We start from the raw sequence: 20,623 nt of genomic DNA on the forward strand, positions 1-20,623 counted from the left end.
CAACGATACCCGCCTCGATCTCCGGCTTGAAATACAGCCGGAGATCGAGGCGGAACAAGAAGGGCACTCACCTTCTCTCTCCAACGCAGCAGCCGAAAATGGCTGCTGCGGTGGAATTACTTTCCGTTTCACGCCGACGTGCGTCACGCACGTCGGCGTGAAACTGAAGGAAATCCAACCCCCGGGCAGTGAGGGGGGACCTCCCCCTCACATAGCCCGGGGGTTGGATTACAGTTTTGAGCGATCCCTGCTTTGCAGGGATCGCTCAAAACAAGGTGCCGAAAAGGACGAGCTATCTCGTCCTTGGCACTGCGTGTGCACTTCCAAGGACGAGCTACCTCGTCCTTGGCACTTAAAGGGTTAATGTCACTGGACCTAGTAAGATCGCTGTTTTTTATTTGTTCTCCCTTGTTCCCCTCCCTTTGCCTGGTCGCGTTCTGAAACACTTGTGGACAAGCGTGATATAAATAAAATATAATTTCAATTCTTTGTGCGAGGTGGAGCTCCTGCGCCTCCTCGTACATATGGACAGAGCAGGGGGGAGCAAAGTGCTTGCTGTGTAAATGTATGTATGTGTGTTTGTGTTGGTCTGTGGAGCTGATTTTTGCGAATGGGGGGGGGAAGGGTTGTACAACAAAGGCATTTTAAAAAGGCCTTTGTTGCACAATCCCCCTACCCACCTGCCAAAATCAGCTCTCCTTCTGAGGCGCTGTTGAGCTCAGGGGACAGGGATAGTATTTTTTTACTGGACATCGATCATAGATGTCCAGTCGACCGCTCACAATGACGGAACAAAACAATTTGAGGGACCTACACGCGTTAGGGATCATGGGTACAGGGGATGTCACAATAGGGATAGTATTACTGGCACGCCTTATTTTGACACCCATTTTCGAGTTTCAAAAAACAACTGTAATACTCTGCAGCTTCCATTATATGTCGGCCTATGCATAGCATGTGAATCTAAGCAGATACAAGCACTAGAAATATGATTACGGTGAGTAATGTATTCTTTATTGGGTTAGGCACTGTGGGGCCCAGGAGACAGTGAATGTATCTTTTTACTATCATAGATGTCCGGTAAAACATATCATGCCTGCCCCCTGGACCTCCCAGCGCCAATTGCAAACTGTTTGGCTTTTTACCCGATTCTTTTTAAAAGTATGCTCGAAAATGCAACATATTAACACATTATTTAAAAAAGAAATCCCTGGGGGAAAACCCCCTGAACCACCCTTGATTGGTTTGGTCCCTCTTGCTATGCTTGGTCGCTATGGCATACCTGCGGAAAATATGTATGACCCTCCACTTAAAATTAACCTGCCGCCACTGGCCCTGGGACTGTGCTGGGAGCAGGGTGGGGAAGCCCAGGGACTGTGGTGGGAGCAGGATGGGTGGGAGACACGGGATAGTGGTGGGAGCAGGGTGGGGAGAACCCAGGGTCTGTGGTGGGGTGGGGAGAGCCCAGGTACCGGGTAGGCGTGGGAGGAAGGAGCCCAGACACTGTGATGGGAGCAGGTGGGGGAGACCAGGGACTATACTGGGAGTAGGGTGCGTTGATGGCGCGCAATAGTTCATAGCCATTTGGACTTACTGTCCGTTTGGCATTTTTGTGCCCCGGCCTGCCCACATTTTTGGGGGCCCCAGCCTGCCCACATTTTCTATCACACCTCCATGGTCACTACCTATACTTCACGCTTACACCTTACACGCCCACTGGTCAGAAACAAATATTCGAAGGGATTGTGTCCTCCGACGTATTCCTCATCTTAGATATCTCCTTCCAGCTCTGCTGGCCTTGGAACATTTTTTCTCTCTAGAGGGCGCTGCGCGTCGACGTCCTCCGAGTCGATGTCCCTCGACAGCCGCCGTATCGACGTCATCCTGCCTATAAAGGCCGCGCGCAGCGTCCGTTGCTCAGTTCCGTTTTTTCGCGCTTACTCAGTGCCTCGGAATACCGTTGCTCAGTTCTTAGTCAGATTAATCCTATTTACCTCGAGTCATTCGATCCGTACTCGATGGCTTCCTCGTCTGAACTGACAACTCCTCGATCCGGCTTCAAAAAATGCCGAGATTGTGGGAAAAAGATGTCGTTGACTGACCCTCAGAGTTTGTCTGTGGTGTTTGGGAGCTGAACACCATTGTTCGGAATGCGAGGACTGTATGTCCATGACAGCTAAGGCCCTGAAGGAGCGTAGGGGGAAGCTGGAGAAAGGTAAGACTTTTAAAGCTTCTTCTTCGTCGACGAAGTCGAGACACTCGTCTCCTCGTCACCATTCGCGCTCCAGGTCTCGGAGTGGGTCTCATCACTCCTCGAGATCGAAGCACTCGAAGAGGAGACGTCGAAGATCCCCTTCTCCGTCTTCCTCTTCCTCTGTTCCGCCAAAAAGAATCCCTTGCCCCACGAAACATAGTTCCCGGGCTGAATGGGAGGAATTCCGCAAAAATATGAGCGTCTTCGAAAAAGCGGCCTTGACCCCCTCAAAGACTGCCGAGAGCGATGCTCTGGTCGAAAGACCCGAAGGTCAAAAATGCCGCAAGTCGCAGTACCCGGCGAAGGAAACCTCTCGAGTGCGTCTCGAACCCTCGAGTAGGATTATGACCTCCAAACCTTCCTCGAAGGTTCCGTCGACGCCGAGGTCGATGTCTTTGACGCCGTTGTCGAAGGGACCTTCGACACACGGGTCTGTCGACTCGACGCCAGCTTCGACACCGGCGTCGACGTCAAGAAAAGTCACGGTTACGACACACCCAGTGACTATCCCCAGGTCCTCGACGTCGATGGCTTCGAGATTGTCGAGTAGAATTCCAATTCTGTCGAGGTCTTCGAGGCCTCCGCCTTTGTTTTCGACGCCACGCTCGAAGCCTTCGACGTCGGCGTCGACGACATCGACATTTTCGAGACCGATAATGACAAGTTCGGCACCCTCTGCCTTGGAAATGGGATTTACTCCTTTTATGAGTTCAGAACAATTGAGAACTATGTCCTCAATTTTGGAAGAGGGTGAATTGTCTGATCAGGAAGACACATTTGAGTTGCAGGGACCTGTAACCCCAATTAGAGAGGAATTTTCCTCTGAATAACGTAGGTTAAAGGATCTACATGATTCCTTACATGAGGCAAGTGGGTTAGACACTTCCCCTGAGGTGGAGTTTGCTAGGCCAGACCCGGGGGAGCATGCTAAAACCCCCTATAGAGCCTTAATGGCCAGGATCAGAGTTCATGGGGTGGTCTGCACCTTCACAATCTTTCCAACAAGATGACCTCACGGATATTCTTGACAAAGGCCCACAGGAGGATCCTGTGGTGCCTTTTCATAAAGCTCTTCAGAGGAAGATCATGACAAACTGGGAAACCCCAGATGTAGTACCAGCAGTAAATAAAAAACTGTCTATAAAGTACAGGGTATCTTCTACAGACCCGGAGTTTTTGTCTAAACACCCATCCCCAGAAAGTCTGGTGGTATAGGCAGCTTCCTCTACCGATGTCAAGACGGCTTATCCTACCGTCCCACAGGACAGGGACGATAAAAAATATGATGCTATGGCAAAGAAAGTCTTTTCAGCATGTAGCATGGCGTTAAAATCTGTTAATGCTACTTGCACCCTTGCTAGGTTCAGCCATACACTTTGGGAGTGTGCTTCTACAGCGGCTGACTGCATCCCAGAGGGAGAGGAAAGGGATGCGTTCCTGAATATTATACAGGACGGTAAAGACGCTATGTGCGAATCCCTCCAGACGGGCATTGATTCGGCTGACAGTATCAGCAGTGCAATAGCGGCAAGTACATCAACCAGGAGATTCGCTTGGTTGAGAAAGTCTGGTTTTGCCCCAGATGTGCAAGCCAGGCTCTTGAACATGCCATTCGATGGCTCTTCTTTGTTCGGGAAAAAGGCGGATGACAGTTTAGAGAAACTGCAAACTTCAAAAGCAGCAGCAAAATCCCTAGGAGCTGCAATCCGTCAGACTCCTTTTCGTCCCACAGGAACCTCTGCGAGGGGCAAGTCCTTTCGCTTCTACTCCGCATTCGGAAGAGGTAGAGGACGACCGGCTCAAAGGGGACAAAGAAGAACTACCCGAGGTGGACGGGGTAGATATTCAAAAGCCGCAGCAACAGCAGGTGCCTCTTTACCATCGGCATCTGCATCAGCCGCCCCAAAACCACTCTGAGGACTTCCCTCACAGGACACCTGTAGGAGGCAGGTTGACTCAACATCTGGCGGTATGGCAGGCTATCACGTCAGATGCTTGGGCATTGGAAACAGTTGCCCAAGGTTACTGCCTGCCTTTCCTACGTATACCTCAGAGTCATCCACCGGGGATCAGCTCTCAGAAAGCTCCAGATCCGCTCCTCTTGCAGGAAATTTTGGACCTGCTAGAGAAAGGTGCCATAGAACCGGTACCTGTAGCGGAGAGGAACAAGGGCTGGTACTCCCCTTACTTTCTCATTCCAAATAAAGACGGAGGACTGAGACCCATCTTGGACTTGCGAGAATTGAACAAATTCCTCAGAAAAGACAAATTCAAGATGGTCACTCTTTCTCAGATCCTCCAGGCCCTTCAGTTCCAGGACTGGTTGCTATCTCTGGACCTTCAGGACGCTTATTTCCATGTGCCTATCCATCTCAAACACAGGAAATACCTGAGGTTTGCAATTGGCAACTCTCACTATCAATTTCGAGTGCTGCCATTTGGGCTGACCTCCGCCCCGAGGGTCTTCACCAAGTTAATGTCGGTAGTGGCTGCAAGTCTAAGGAGGGAAGGGATTCACGTCTACCCCTACCTGGACGATTGGTTGATCAGGGCTGTTTCTCCGGAATAAGCTCAGATCCAGCTAAATCACGTGTGCCACTTCCTTCACAGACTGGGTTTCTCCCTCAATTTAAAGAAGTCACAAATGATACCATCGCAGAGACTCCAGTTCATAGGAGCGATCCTGGACACTTCCCTGGGAAAATCCTCGCCACCAGAGGTGAGGGCTCAAGATATTCTACAGATGGTTACCAAGTTCCAACATGCCCAATGTCTCCCAGCCTTCGACTTTTTGAGGTTGCTAGGCCTCATGGCATCCTGCATTTTCCTAGTGCCAGAGGCTCGCCTGAGAATGAGATCCCTCCAGTGGGCACTGAGGACTCAGTGGTCACAATTCTCAGGGAGAATGACAGATCTTCTTCAGGTTCCCGACAGGGTAGCTCGAGACCTTCAGTGGTGGGCCTGTCAGGAGAACATTCTGAAAGGAGAACATTTTTGGCAACCCTGGCCAGAGATAACAGTAGTCACGGATGCCTCACTCACGGGGTGGGGAGCCCACGCCAACGACTTGACCATCAGCGGTCGTTGGTCTCCATCGGAGTCCAGACTACACATCAACCTGTTAGAGCTGAGAGCCATCAGACTTGCGCTGAAGGCGTTCCTGCCAGCTGTACAAGGGAAGAACGTCCTGATAATGACGGACAACACGGTGGCCATGCATTTCCTCAACAAAAGAGGAGGCATAGGATCACTACCCCTGTGCAGAGAGGCGATGCAGCTCTGGTTTTGGGCAATCCAAGAAGGAATCTCTCTATCGGCAGTTCACCTAGCCGGAGAGAAGAACTTGACAGCGGACGCTCTGAGCAGGCAGAACACAGTCTCCCACGAGTGGGAGCTAGCTCAGGAAGTCCTTCAAGAGATCTTCGCCCTTTGGGGAACCCCTCAGGTAGATCTGTTCGCCACCAGCCTAAACAGGAAATGCGACCTGTTCTGCTCAAGGGAATTTCCCCCGAGAGAAGCTCTGGGAGACGCGTTCATAGTGGACTGGGAGTTTCCGCTTCTGTACGCGTTCCCACCGGTCCCTGTCATTCCTCAAATGATCAGGAGGTTGAGAAGATGCCGGCGAACCATGATCCTAATTGCCCCGGATTGGGCCAGGAGAACGTGGTACCCGGACCTTTTAGACTTGTCCATCTGCCCTCCAATTCGACTTCCACTCAGAGAGAACCTACTCTCACAGAAGGGAGGTCAGGTTCTCCATCCAGACATCAAAACCCTCAACCTTCACGCTTGGCTTCTGAAAGGCTGAGGTACAAGGATTGGGACCTCCCTGATGATGTTATGGAGGTGTTGCTTTCGGCAAGGAGGCCAGCAACGAAGTCTTTATACCGCTGCCGTTGGAACAGATTTTGCAGCTGGTGTAGAGAACAGAATATCGACCCTTTTTCATGTGGTACACCAATGGTTTTGTCCTTCCTACTATATTTGGCAAATTCAGGCCTTCAAGTTGGCACCATTAAGGGCTATCTCGCAGCGCTATCCATCTTTAAGCGTACTGCGGAAGAACCAACCTATTTCAAATTACCCTTGGTAATACAGTTTCTAAAGGGGTTAACCAATGTTTATCCCCCAAGACCATTCCAAGTTCCCCTATGGGATTTAAACTTAGTACTAACTTTCCTGATGGGTACACCTTTCGAACCTCTCCATTCTTGTTCGTTAAGATTCCATACCCTTAAAACTGTTTTATTAACAGCACTTACATCTGCTAGAAGGGTGAGCGAATTACAAGCTCTTTCTTGTAAACCCCCTCACACAATATTTCACAAAGACAAAGTTGTCCTGCAAGTGAAGCCTAATTTCCTCCCAAAGGTGGTTTCTGAATTCCATATCACTCAGAAGATTACCCTACCATCTTTCTATCCTCCTCCTCATCACCCGGGGAAAGAGGAAGAGAGGTTACACAGGCTAGACCCTAGGAGGGCTTTAAGTTTTTACATCAGTAGACTAGCCAGGATAAGACAGGCAGACCAGCTGTATGTAGGTTACGCAGGTCACAAGCTGGGGTTACCAATAACTAAGCAGACCATTTCCAGATGGATCATTCTAGCCATTCTGGAATGTTATAAACTGGCAGGGAAAGAGCCCCCTCAAAACCTTAGGGCTCATTCGACCAGAGGTATTGCAGCTTCATCGGCCCTCAAAAGAGGCGTGCCGGTTAAAGACATATGTGCGGCCGCTACATGGTCGTCTGTCCATACCTTTACACGTTTTTACAATTTGGATTCCTCCTCCAGTCAAGAGACTAGGTTTGGAAGGGCTGTACTGCCTTCTATTCATCAATAGAAGATAGCGCGAAGTCAGTACTCCCTCCTCCGATAATAGAATACTGCTATGGGAGCCTATCTAAGATGAGGAATACGTCGGAGGACACAATCCCTTCGAAGAACAAGTTACTTCTTACCTTGTAACGTTCTTTCGACGGGATGTTCCTCCGACGTATTCCTCATCGACCCTCCCGTCCATCCCCACAGTTCTACTTCCCTTGTTGTTGCAGCTTACGCTCCTTCAGGGTGATTAGTTTAGTCCAGAAAGTATTATTGTGGGCTACAAAACGGAACTGAGCAACGGACGCTGCGCGCGGCCTTTATAGGCAGGATGACGTTGAGACGGCGGCTGTCGAGGGACATCGACTCGGAGGACGTCGACGCGCAGCGCCCTCTAGAGAGAAAAAATTTTCCGAGGCCAGCAGAGCTGGAAGGAGATATCTAAGATGAGGAATATGTCGGAGGAACATCCCGTCGAAAGAACATTACAAGGTAAGAAGTAACTTGTTCTTCTGACGTACCTCGACGTGTGAGGGATCACGGGTACAGTCGACGTCACTCTAAGAATACAATTACAGGCACGCTCTGTCGACGTCCCTTTTCGAACTTCGAAAACTTAATGTGCAATACTCTGCAGCTTACACTAGATGTCGGCCTATGCAAAGCATGTTTATTGAAGCAGATAGAAGCATCAGTAGTACGATTACTGTGAGTAATGTGTGTTTTTAAAAAAAAATGTTTTAACATGTTTGTCTGCTCGCTTTATTGTGGCATCTTAGCCATAAATGTAGGTCTCTGACTTTGGGTATTTGATTTAATGCAAAGCAGGCAGAAACCCTTTGCATTTCTTATGGTGACATGTCGTAAGAGAACTATGGGTGTGTACTAGACTGTTCACTTGGAATAATACACTACTATTAGAATATCATTTATATGGTTAATCTTGGTTTTGTTAATGTGCTTTGCTGAGTTAGACCAATGTAATGCTTTTAATATGACTACAATGTATGCTAGGAATGAACATTGTAAAATTTAAAAAAACACACTTAACAATATTAGACAAATTAAATAATTTACATTTTAACAGCTTCTTTTGCAAAAAACATACTCCCCCCCCCCCCCCCCCTCCGTTCAAGGTATTTTAGTTTTTTTTCTCTGGTCACGCTGCCACCTGAAACTGTTGGGGTGCCCCTAACAAATGTGCCCCTGACAATAAGACTGCCACCTGCAAAGAGAGGGGCCTAGAATGAGACAGAGACCTAGGGAGAGCGAGTGCTAGGTCGGTGTATGATATGCCGGGTACAGCTATATTACTTTAACAGACTAAATCTGCAAACTAGTAACATAAAAGGTTATTTGTGTTCTTACCATTGTCCATTTTACTTCTTTTTTCTTTCTAGGCTTACAAGCAAAAAGCGTCCGCCCACACTCTGTTCCTGTCAAACAGCAGAAAGGTACGTAAAGATAAAATTGATGCTGCACGTTTTAGCAATAAAGGCCGTTTTCTAGAATTTTCATTTTGCTACGTTTGTGCGAAGTTTGGTATTTATTTTACATGTTCGGCTGAAAGGGGGCATTCAAAACAAGTAGATGGAATGGAATGCATGTGCTAATTTGTTCCTAAATCTAGGTTTAATCATAGGGGAAACAAAGATCAAATGCCATCAGGGAGATTTTCTTACATCCAGATTTTCGCCCCTACTGCCCCATGGTTGAGTGCCCGCCTGTCAATGGAAGCACACTGCGGTTATTCTTTCTCAGAATTACTTTTCTTTTTGGGTACTGTAGAAATGCTATTAATAAGTCATCCATATTCCATTTCCTTTCCTTTTTATAGTCCAGGGACATCCTGCTCATCCTGTAATGGTGTTTTGACATTTTTTATGGGCTCTCTCTCTTATTGGTAACTCTAATGCCCCGCTTGGTAACCATGTCTTATGGAGTAGGCGTTGCTAACAGCCTTTTTTGTTTGTTGCCTTAGAGGTTATGTCTGGAAAAAAAGGCTAGCCCCGTCCTCATTGCCTCCACCATATTCTGTGGTTTTATTAAGTCTCCTAAGCAACCTTGCACCCCTGGCACTTTTGCCGAGGAAAGCACAAGACTGCTGGATAGGCATCCTACCTTCTAACTAAACAAGAGGAGTGGTGCACCATGGAGAATAAATGATTTGCAAGCAGGGTTGGGCTGGGATATAAAATCACCCCAGGAACCAATGAAAAATGGCCTCACAAATTGCAGTTCCTGACTTTTCGGGGCAGACTACGAGTACCACCCTAGTAGAAGCCTTTGGTCTACATGTTTGCAGATGGTGCATTGTAAAGCATATTTGATTCGTAACATGGAATACAACGAAAACTGGAACACTTTGGCCAAAAAGACAAAGCAAGGAAGCTCAATAATTGAGAAGAGTCTTGCAAGAGTCTGTGAGGGACAGTGAAAGCTCTGTTTGCTTGTTAGAACTTATTAGACTCTTCTTTTATGATAATCTGCTGTTAACTGCTTTTACTGCAAAAATGAGTTATGTGATGCCAGAATACAGATGGGATGGTGGACATCTAACATACGGCTATTTAGTTTCAGTTTGAATGTTAAAAGCCTTTTTAAATAGCTTCCCATCTGGAGCAACATGTGATTAATTAATTTGGAGTGTGTTACAGTACAGTATGTTAAAACCCAAAATATATAGTATGCACTATAAAACTTCACCCTTTTTATTTTTCCGATTTCATGTCATTCAGCTGGCTCACCAGTGCATGAGGGAGGTGCGCCGGGCTGCTATTCAGGCTCAGAAGAACTGCAAGGAGACTTTACCACGTGCTCGGCGTCTCACAAAAGAAATGCTGCTATACTGGAAGAAGTATGACAAGGTGGAGAAGGAGCACCGCAAGCGAGCAGAGAAAGAGGCTTTGGAACAGCGCAAATTGGACGAAGAGATGAGAGAGGTATGGGCAAAGTTAGCAAAGGAAGGCCGAAAGCAACATGCCCCTTTTAACTTTGAAACAACATTTGTTTCTGGCTTTATGGATGCGCTGCATAACAAAATACGGCAGGCTTTTAGGAAAACCACTTAGCCTCTGAATGAGAAATATGTGTATATAATGATCAGTGGAAATCGGTGTGTGTGTGTGTGTGTATATATATATATATATATATATATATATCTGAGGCTTGTGGAATCTGCTTAGATGACATGCTGTGCATAGGCCGACATCTAGTGGAAGCTGCAGAGTATTAGTTTGTTTTTCGAAACTCAAATGGGCGTCGACAAAGGGCGTGCCAGTAATACTATCCCTAGTGTGACGTCCACTGTACCCATGATCCCTCACGCGTGTAGGACCCTCAGATTGTTTTTTTTCTCCATACTTGTCGGAAGCATCCCGCGGAGTTCCCTGGCTTTAGCCATAATTTTGCTAAATAATAGATATTTCCCCGTTTTCTTCACTAGCCACGTCGAGTCGTCGGAACCCGAAGCTCGACGCCGGACCGGAGAAGAAAACTACCATCTAGCTACACGACGGACTTTGGGCCTCGGAAGGCCTCAGGGTCCTTGGCCCGGGCCTCGGAAGGCCTCAGGGTCCTTGGCCCGGGCCTCGGAAGGCCTCTGGCCTCGACCCTTTGCAAGTAAGGAGAGGGTACCCCTTTCCAATTTTGCCCCAAGTGCAACCGCAAGTACCCTTGGGTTGACAGACACGCCACCTTTAACCTCTGCTTGCCGAGGGACCACCCCGAGGCGAATTGCAGAGCGTGTAGCCGGTTCAAGGATAAGACTCTAAAGGACCGTTCGGTCAAACGTTGGGCCCACCACGCCAGGCAACAAGAGGCCATGGAAGCAGAGGGCGCCTTCAGTGATGGCAGCAACGCCGTACTATCGGACGGCGAGGGCAACGTGGCGTCGAAAGACAGCCAAGCGCAAGTCCCCGACCTCGGAAGGTTGTCCGTCAGGGCAGCTATGGGGAAAACACCCGGCGACACGAGCGCTAGCAACACCACTTCCACTAAACACTCGAAGTCCAACCGAGACTCGACGCGCACTTCGAGTTCTCGGAAAGAGGCACACAGAGCGGTCCACAGAATCGGTGTCCTCTGGGCGTTCTCAATCAAGATCGCCGCATGACATCAGGCAACCATCCACTGTTGCCAAGAGTGCCTCACTTACTAAAGTAATGGAGGTTTGATCGTCCGAAGATGAAGCCGACCTCCATCCCCAGGTCGCACTCCAGGAGTCTGCATCAGCAGACCGCTTGACGCCTGCGTCCGTGTCCCGACGTACTCAATCTACGGAAAGGGACACTACCCCCGAATCTCGATGCCAGACATCGAAAAGCTCAGAAAAGGTGAAAACCCCAGGGAAGCATTTTTCCACTCTCGGTGAATGGGGGGGGGGCAACAGAAGAAGCCTTCTCAGCCTTCTTCTACACCACAGATACCTAAAGACAGTTCCAAGTCCTCTGTTAAACATACTAAGACCCCTGCACAAGCCCATAGGTCCAGTCAGGATATTGCAGGGAATCTTCCCCCAAGAGAGGGTAATTCCCAGCTCTAAACAATGGTCCAGTGAGGACATAGACAGAGTTATGTCTAGAATGTCATCCCTAGCAGACTTCTATGCCAAAAATCCAGAGTACTTCCTCTCTTATACCCCGGACGGGGCTACTCCCTCAGGGTCTAGGGACCCGCAATCCCCTGGTAAGAAACCTCGAGTTGAGGCACCAACGCAGTGTCGGTCTTCTGACCCTTCTACCTACAGCCATACACTCAGTATAATGAGGATCCACTACTGGATGAGGATCCAGAATTGGCAACGTTGGATGACCAAACTGGGGTAGACTACTATGGGGATGACGAGGACCAAGAGGAGGACGAAGATAACCCAGAAGTCTACAGAGTAGACTCTCCAATAGACAAGGAACCTCCGGTTACCGACTCTCGAGTCGACAACCAACCTCTCCTAAATGAGGTTTTATCCGGAGCGGCAGGACACTTCCGCATAGCTACTCAGGGAGCTCAGGAGGAAAGGGACTTCGCTGAGGAACTAGTGGGAGAAAAGAGACCCATTGCCCAGGCCATCCCTATTCTCAAATCTATACAAAGAAGGATTGATCCTCCCCTTCTCAATCCCAACCTCACCAGGGCAGTAAACCCCAGGATCGAGAAGTTGTTCAGGGCAGCCCAGTCAGACCCGCTGTATATAAGGGGGCAACTGAAACCGGACTCCCTGGTAGTCACTAATACCCGAAAGAGGGCGGGAACACCCCTATCATCGTCTGAAGCTCCCCCCCGACAAGGAGAGCAAAAAGATCTACGGGTTGGGAAGGAAAGTAGCCTCCACTTCCGCCTACCAGGCAAGGATTGCCAACTCCACCACTCTGCTGGCTAATTACAACTGCCACCAGTGGGAACAAGTGGCTGCACTCATCGACTCTGCACCGGAACCTTTAAAGAGCCAGTTGGCACAGGTTGCGTGGGAAGGGAGGGCTGTGTCCGGTTGCATCCTTAAAGCAACCTTCGATGCCATGGATAAGGCCGGCAGGCTAATAGCAGAAAGCACTGTTATTAAGAGGCATGCTTGGCTAAGGCAGTCGGGGTTTAAACCCGAGACACAAGCATCCCTAATAGACAAGGCGGTGGAGCCTGATCTACTGTTTGGCAAGGCGGTAGAGGACGCATTAAAAAAATGGCAAAGATGAGTATGAGACTCTAAAATCCCTGGGACAGTTGACCAACAAACCCTCTAATCAAAGAGGGAATGGCAATTTTTGTTGCCCAGGCGGCCAAAATTCTCAAAGAGGCTCCAACTATTCTCAAGGGCAGGGCACACCATGGGGTAACAACCAGCAGTCTACCCAGAGTTACAACAGGAGTAACAAGAGGGGTCGTGGTAAGGGTAGAGGCAGCCCCACCAGAGGCAGCACGCCTCCTGCAAAGCAGTGACGCTGAGATCAGGGTCCCTTCCCATGCATCTCCAGTAGGGGGACACATTACCAACTTCACCCAAGCTTGGGAAGGGATCACATCAGACAGATGGGTGCTGTCCACAGTGTCCGCAGGATACTGCATAGAACTGCTCGAGCGTCCCCAAAACCACCCTCCGCGACACAAAGTACATTCCTTAGACCACCAGAAGATCCTCCTCGAGGAGATCGTCAATCTTCTAAAAAAGGACGCGACCAAACTCGTCCCGGGCAAACGGGTAAACAAGGGTATTTATTCAACTTACTTCCTTGTGCCAAAAAAAAGATCTAACAATGTTCCCAGTCTTAGACTTACACACCGCAAACAAGTATGTCAAGTCCCAAACATTTCGCATGACTACTCGCCAAGAGGTAATCTCCCCCCTAAAAAAGGGGATGACATGGCAACACTGGACCTGAAAGATGCCTATTTTCATATTTCCATGTTCCCAGCGCACAAGAGATTCTTGCGCTTCAAGGTGGACAGTCAGCACTACCAGTTCAAGGTGCTGCCCTTTGGTATAGCCTCGGCTCCAAGGGTATTCACCAAGGTTCTGACGGTGGTGGCGGCACACCTACGCAGGGAGGCAATGCCAGTGTACCCTTACCTGGACAACTGGCTCATCACGGGGGAGACCCCAGCAATTTGCAGTTCAAACATTCAAAGAACGATCGACCTCCTCTTCGAATTGGGTTTCTCCATAAACAAGAAAAAATCAAGCCTGATGCCAAGCACCTCCAAACCGTTCCTTGTAGCTGTTCTAAACACTCAAGGGGGGTTGGCCTTTCCATCAGAGGAAAGAATTCGGAACATACTACTGCAGATTCCTCAATATCAGTCCGGTCGCCAGATAACGGTGCGCAAAGCGATGCGTTTGGTAGGCATGATGGTGTTATGTATTTACCTGGTCCCCCACGCACGCTGTTAGGGAGAATTCTCTCTTTAGGCTGAATTTCCTAACCTAGTGAGTCCCCCAGCAGCTTTGCTGGAATTCTGGAGTTTGTTTTTTTCTCCTGCCAAGAGTGAGACTCTTTTGCTCCCACTCTTGGACATGATTTATGGTGTTCCTTTGACTGTTAATGTGTTCTATGGGCTATGGGGTCCTTTACTCCATAGGGTCTCATGTGTTTTTCCTATGTGTGTTACACAGCACCCTCCGTGCAGTAACACAGGGGTGTTATAGTGACACCCCACCATAGACTCCAGACCCTGGGACTGACTACTGTCTCCCAGGGCATGTAAAGTCACCATTGGCTTTACTAGTCCCAAATTATTAACAGAAACCGGTACAAACCATCATATTGTGGACGTACTGGTCGGGGCAATTCGATTGCCCCGGGGTCTGTTAGTCAAGGGGGCGCGTCTCCGTCCCCCCTGATCGAGTTTTGGCTGGTGGCAGTGGATACTACTTTTTATATTCGACCGCGAATATATCCCTATGGGATTTTCCCATTGTTCGAGGCTACCAACTTTAATTATTTAATTCTCATAGCCTCGAACATACCGCCGGTTTATTTATTTAATAATTCGCTGGTTGGTATTTTTTGCCAGGACTCGATTCTAAAACTGCATTTGTGTTCTCTTCTGTGACTCCAACCCAAGTCGAGCCCTTTGTTCCACTTTTTGGCGGGCTTCTCCACAGAAGCCTCCAAAAGTGGTGCCACACTGTCTGGGTACCACAGGGGGTGTGGGAGGGGGTTTAGGCGCCCTGGACTGAGTTACCTTGGTAACTCAAGTCGCACTCTTGTGTGATTGGCCCAAGTGGTGAGCCGGCTGGCTCACCACTTAGCTTGTTTGATTGATAGCTAGGCTGAGTGAATGGGGGTGTGCTGCATAAAAGCAGGGCTTTGGGGACTGGAACTTCAGAAGTCGCCACAGGACCTGAGAATCCGACGAGGGAGAAGCTTAGCCTACCTACCACCACGACACCACCGGTGGAGCCCTGCAGAACCGACTCGCCACTTCCCGACGACAGAGAAGATATCCCGGCTGGAGAGGCTTCTTCCCCTGACTGGTGGGCACAACCAGTTTACCTTCTTTTCCTCGCATCCCAGGACGTCTGATGGTCGAATTGCCCATGCCAAGCACCCCGGCAACCGGATAGCCACTTACCACTGGACCGCGAATAAAAGGACCGCTCCTTTTACCTGAGAACTCCACGGCTGGTTTCTTCCCTGGCAGTGCAACGGACTTCTGTCTTCCTCCCCGACGAGATCCTCTCTTCCCCCGGACGAAGCACCAACTTGCATCCGCTGCCAGGAACAACTGCCCCCGCTGGAGTATTCTCACCACTTTAAGGTACCGTGTCCGCCAGGCCTCCCTTTCTAAAGATTGCTACAAGGTAATAATAATCCCTTAACATTCTGGACTGGGCTGGCCGCCTTGACCATCTATTTGGTCCCTTTCTTTGGTCCAACTCTTTTTGAACCTTTTCAAGACTTTTGTGCACTGCAACTGTGTGACCTTGGACACATTTCGTTCTGATCCTCTTAAAGTTGATCCAGCCTACTGAACTCTAACTTCATGGTTTTACTTTGCCTTCCCCTCTTGTTGTGTTCTTGTAAAAGTGTTGGGATCTGTTTCAATTTATCCTCTGCTTTTCTCTCCCGTTTAAAACAAATTATTAGAGTGCCATCTGCATTAAGCGCTCACCGCTGTCTGAAAATAAGTGGGGCTTTACTTAAGACTTGTCTAATATTCTTTTAAGGGAGTGTATATCTTTTAGTGACCGTGTTTTTGAACTGCTTAAAATTAGTGCCTGTGTGTTTTACTAGATGTGGTTTTAAATAAATAATGATATCTCTTTTACACCAAGCTCTGATCAGTGTTTACTTGTTCTACTGTGTTCTCTTGACCTATTGTGAATACTCTGTATACTGCCTAACTCTTCTTGAGGGAAGTCTGACTGCTCAGCCACAGCTACCAAGTGAATCTGTGTGGTACAGACTGCTACCAAGTGGTTTACTGCCAAACACCTGTAGTCTAAAATCTTTTGCAGTGGTCCCAGAGGGAACTGCACAGGTTTCTGCCTAAAACGCGCCTGCGCATGCGTCCCATGCAAGAATGGTTGGCGAAACAGTGGTCTCAGGCAAGTGGTCAGTGGGACGATCTAGTGGTCGTTTCGCCAACACTGGTACAAAGTCTTCACCGGTGGACAAGAGAGAACCTGTCAAAGGGAAAAGCCTTTTACGATCCAGAGGTTCAGGATGCAGTCACTACAGACGCGTCCCTATCAGGGTGGGGAGCACACCTCCTTCACTACACAGCTCAGGGTCTTTGGTCTTACTCAGTGGCCAAGAATCCTATCAATCTGCTAGAGCTTCTGGCAGTATTCCGAGCGTTCGAGCCCCACCTGTTAAACCTGTCAGTGCAGATCCTAACAGACAGCACAACTGCGATGTTCTGCCTAAACAAGCAGGGAGGGACTCGTTCGCCAAATCTGTCCAAGCTTGCCAAGAAAATTTGGATATGGGCACTCAGACTGAACATTTACCTGTCATCGCAACATGTTCCAGGGGATCTCAATTCTCTAGCAGATGCCTTGAGCAGAGATTCTCTTCCACAAGAACACGAGCGGTCTCTACACAGAGAAGTCATAGAAGACATCTTCTCACGGTGGGGTTTCCCCACTACAGACCTATTTGCCACAAGCGAAAACAATGTCCAGGATTCACATCCAGGTTCCCACAGCCACTCTCCAAGGGGAACGCCCTATGGATGGACTGGTCAGGGATTTTTGCCTATGCTTTTCCACCAAACCCTCTTATGAGGAAGGTGGTCAACAAGATGCACAGGGAATTGACGACGCTCATCCTAGTTGCTCCTATCTGGGCGAGACAACCGTGGTTCCCACACCTACGCAGACTAGCCGTGTGCAAACCCATCAGACTCGATTGCTGGCAAAACCTACTGTCCCAGCACCAAGGACAAACAGTACACCCCCAACCCAACTCCATGAACCTGTCAGCATGGCTCCTGAGATCATAGAGTTTGGACATCTCAATTTACCCCAGAGATGTATGGATATCCTAAAAGAATCTAGGAAACCGAACACAATGTACTGTTACTTTGATAAATGGAAAAGATTCGTTGTCTGGTGCCAGAATAAACAATTCAACCCAGTTGATTGTACTCCTTCCAATATTGTCACCTACATGCTCCACCTACTGGACGCAGGCCTTGTATTTAACTCACTGAAGGTACATCTGGCAGCGATATCTACCTACACCACTTCCCACCTCAAGGTTTCGTGGTGGAAAGTACCAGTGTTGAAGGCCTTCATGGAAGGGGTAAAGAGACTCCACCCTTCAATTTCTAACCCACCACCGGGTTGGGACCTTAATGTGGTGCTTGCTAAGCTCATGGGCCCACCATTTGAACCCATGCTTGTGATTATTTAAAAGTAGGATGAAAGTCAGTCGTACCCTTACATCTGTGGTTCCCCTCTACTCGGTCACTAACAGGTAAGACAAAATCCTGAGGATATGTTGCAAGGCTTACTGTGGTCAGACTCCTGTATGGGGTGGGGTTTTGCACTACCCTTGACATGATCCCCATGTGACGACCCCCCCCCCCCCTTAGACCTTGGGCCTTATTAGAACCAGTTTTTTCACTACCCCGTTCCTTCTCTTTATGCTTCTTTCTTTCTTCAGACTTGCTAATAGAATCTAGGTCCTTATGGGAAACCCACAAGTCGACAGCAGTAGCTGTCTGATCTCAGGGCAGCATGAAGCAAAAATGTGGTCCAGAATTACCAAATTCATCATGCCTTCAGAAATGTTTACCTATGGTCTTCTGTCCACCCACTTAGGTTCTTAAGAGAGTCATTGACATATGCGACCCAAGTTACATTCTCCTTTTTTCTTATGCTCTGTAAACCTCCTTATGTTTTGGGCAGGCGTATTCCCAACCTTTAAGATTCAAGTCTGCTTTAATTTTTCTAAATCATTTCTCTCGGGTTTAGACAAGCTCCATAATTGCACAGCAGCCACACTAGGGAACTCTGCTGAGAAGCCAAGTAATGGTGTCACACTCGTCCACTTCTTGAGCCCCACAAGCATACTCAAGTGGAGTAAACCATTCTATGATCGCATTCTTTTCATTATAAACATAGAACAGATGCTTAAGAAATCTTGCATGGGGGGGAGGACCCAGAGCCATTCCCAGACCCTCTGGATGAGCCCTTAGGACCATTCAGCCTGGCCAACTCCAGCTGGAAAGCTGTCTCTTTACTTCTCAACTTTGTCCGACTCCCACCTTTGCCATTATATATTTTAAGTTCTGTTTGCTTGGGCCTAAGATGCTTCTAAAGTCATGTCCCGGTCTCTCATTTCTGACTTAGTTCGGTGGTATCTGGTCAGGGATCCCCCCTCTTAGGCCTATCCTAATGAAGTAGGATTGAGAGAGCTACATACCTGACATTTCCTTAACTTTTTGGAATTCTAAATTGCAAATACTGGCATCTTCCAATCACATAATAAAACTACCTGAAATGTATATTTTTGGAACTGATGGCTTTCGAACACTATGTCCAATCCATCTCATGGCTGGACTTAAGTAAGATGGAACTGTTATTAGTGTTGCTCTAAAGTGTTTCTGCTGTGATTACTGCATCTGACTATCTCTATTGCACTGGTTCTGAATCCTGTGCTTTCTGTCTTCTCCTAAGGGTGAATGTATATATGTATTTTATAATAGTGTGACAGTATTTAACTAGAGGTTTCATTGATTAGTTTTGTATTTTAAAGGGCTAATAAATCACTGTATATTTGTGTACACTCCTCCTGAGTCCAAGCCTTACCATGCCGCTCTGTTGCCTACGTTGACTGGGTTTGGCTAGACTTCAGTGTCATTCCTGTTCACCATATTATGTTGACCTCCCAAAATTGACCCCCAGGGTTGATTTTGGCATTGCATACAGTGGTTATTGAATACCTCCCAGCCAAGCTATTGCATTAAATGGTAAACTTGCAGTTCCCATTAAATCCTACTGCAGTGGGATCGCATTTGTGAGGAGGCAGTATGTCAGTTGGGGAGACTATGTAGGAGCTGCTGTTTGACCTGGACATACATGTGGACATACGCAGATCTAGTATAAATTCTTGTGTTCGTTGTTAGTATGTGAACATTATTTAAGTACTCTGTCAGATTAGTTTGTTTTGAGATGGTACTATCACGTCTCAGAATGCGTGGTCGTTGACAGTCACTCGCCCAGCAAATTCATTTGAATTCTGAAAAACATGGTCAAAATAGGGTTTGCACACAATTACATTAAGCAGAGACCTAATAGAAAAACCTTTGGTACCTCAGTGAATTGTAGTCTTTCTACTATGTTTATGCTTTATATATAATATGTATTTAAGAGATTGCATATTCTTAAGGTGGGCAAATGTTGGCAACGCTAAGGCAAGGTCATCACAGGTGTCCTTATAGGGTCAAATGCTGACATTTTGGGCAGAGCCAAAATAGGTGTGTTCTTACAAGGGTAAATTCTGGTAACATGGCAATATTTGAGCAAAGCCATCAGTAGTGGCAATATTTGCGCACAGCCTTCATGGATGTGTTCTTACAGTGGCAATGCTGACATTTTCTCCAGCATGGGGTCTGGCATGATTCACATGCTCATGAATATTCCCTGTCGTCGGTTTGGGAATCCTCAGTAAAAGAACAGTTTCACTTTCACTTTAAAACTGTATTTCAAATAGATTGTGTCCTCCCACCTATTCCTCATTTTATGATATCTCCATATCCAGCGCTGGAATTTATTTTCCAGCAGGGGGGCGCTGCATGTTGATGCATGTCGACTCAATGTCCCTCGAGGGCCTTCGTCTAGGTGTCAACGTCATCTATGGTGTATAGTGCATGCAGCAACCCTTTGCTACAGTTCTGTTTTTCTGTGAGAGCTAACGCTTCGGATTAACGCACGCTTCAGTTCCTTGACTAGGAAACCTTTTGTTTTAGTGAAATGGCATTGTCATCCGCATCATCTACTCCGAGATCAGGGTTCAAGAAGTGCCACGACTGTGGGGCGAAAATGTCCCTCATGGACCTCCATCCGTATGTCTATGGTGCCTGGGATCCACTCCTTCAACTTCGGAGTGTGGGTCTTGCCCATTGATAGAAAAAAGAGAATAGATGCGGGTGCACACCTGGTTGTGTTGAATACTTAAAGTGAAATTAAATCAATTCGGTGCAGAGGAGAGTAGCACAACCCTGACACTAGGTTGTGATGAACATAGTACATGTCTGCATGCCAAGTTGTTATGCCTGATCTATGTACAAATATTATGACATAGGATTAGCTAGTGAGGGGCAATCTTTTGTGCGATATGGTGCTTATGTGAAAACAGCTAACTTGTGCCTAAACAAAAGTGTGCAACTATCAACCCTTCCGTAAATCCCCTCATCCTAACCACAACCTCTACCTTACCCTCAATCTGGTTTTCCTAATTTCCCTTTATACATCCAAACATCGAGACCCTAACTCTCCTTCCCTGCTCTGGTCAAGGAAGTCTGTGTAAGCTCTGACTTGCGGGCCCGCGACCACAGTGGGGGTGGTTGGTATTGCGTCGCTCCTGCGCCTTGGACCTGG

The 20,623-nt window shown here is 47.9% G+C and overlaps 1 protein-coding gene across 1 annotated transcript in view; it reads left to right on the top strand.

Annotated features, from left to right (window-relative positions):
- Window positions 1-20,623, top strand: part of INO80 (INO80 complex ATPase subunit) — a 1,945,052-nt gene that overhangs the window by 391,225 nt on the left and 1,533,204 nt on the right. The window contains exons 8-9 of the mRNA XM_069637507.1: window positions 8,481-8,534; window positions 9,819-10,022. Of these exons, the coding sequence (XP_069493608.1) occupies window positions 8,481-8,534; window positions 9,819-10,022 (258 nt within the window). The remainder of the gene's footprint in view (window positions 1-8,480; window positions 8,535-9,818; window positions 10,023-20,623) is intronic.

Source organism: Ambystoma mexicanum, chromosome 14 (assembly GCF_040938575.1).
Source record: "Ambystoma mexicanum isolate Mex_15411 chromosome 14, UKY_AmexF1_1, whole genome shotgun sequence".
In the NCBI taxonomy this organism is placed as follows: Eukaryota; Metazoa; Chordata; class Amphibia; order Caudata; family Ambystomatidae; genus Ambystoma; species Ambystoma mexicanum.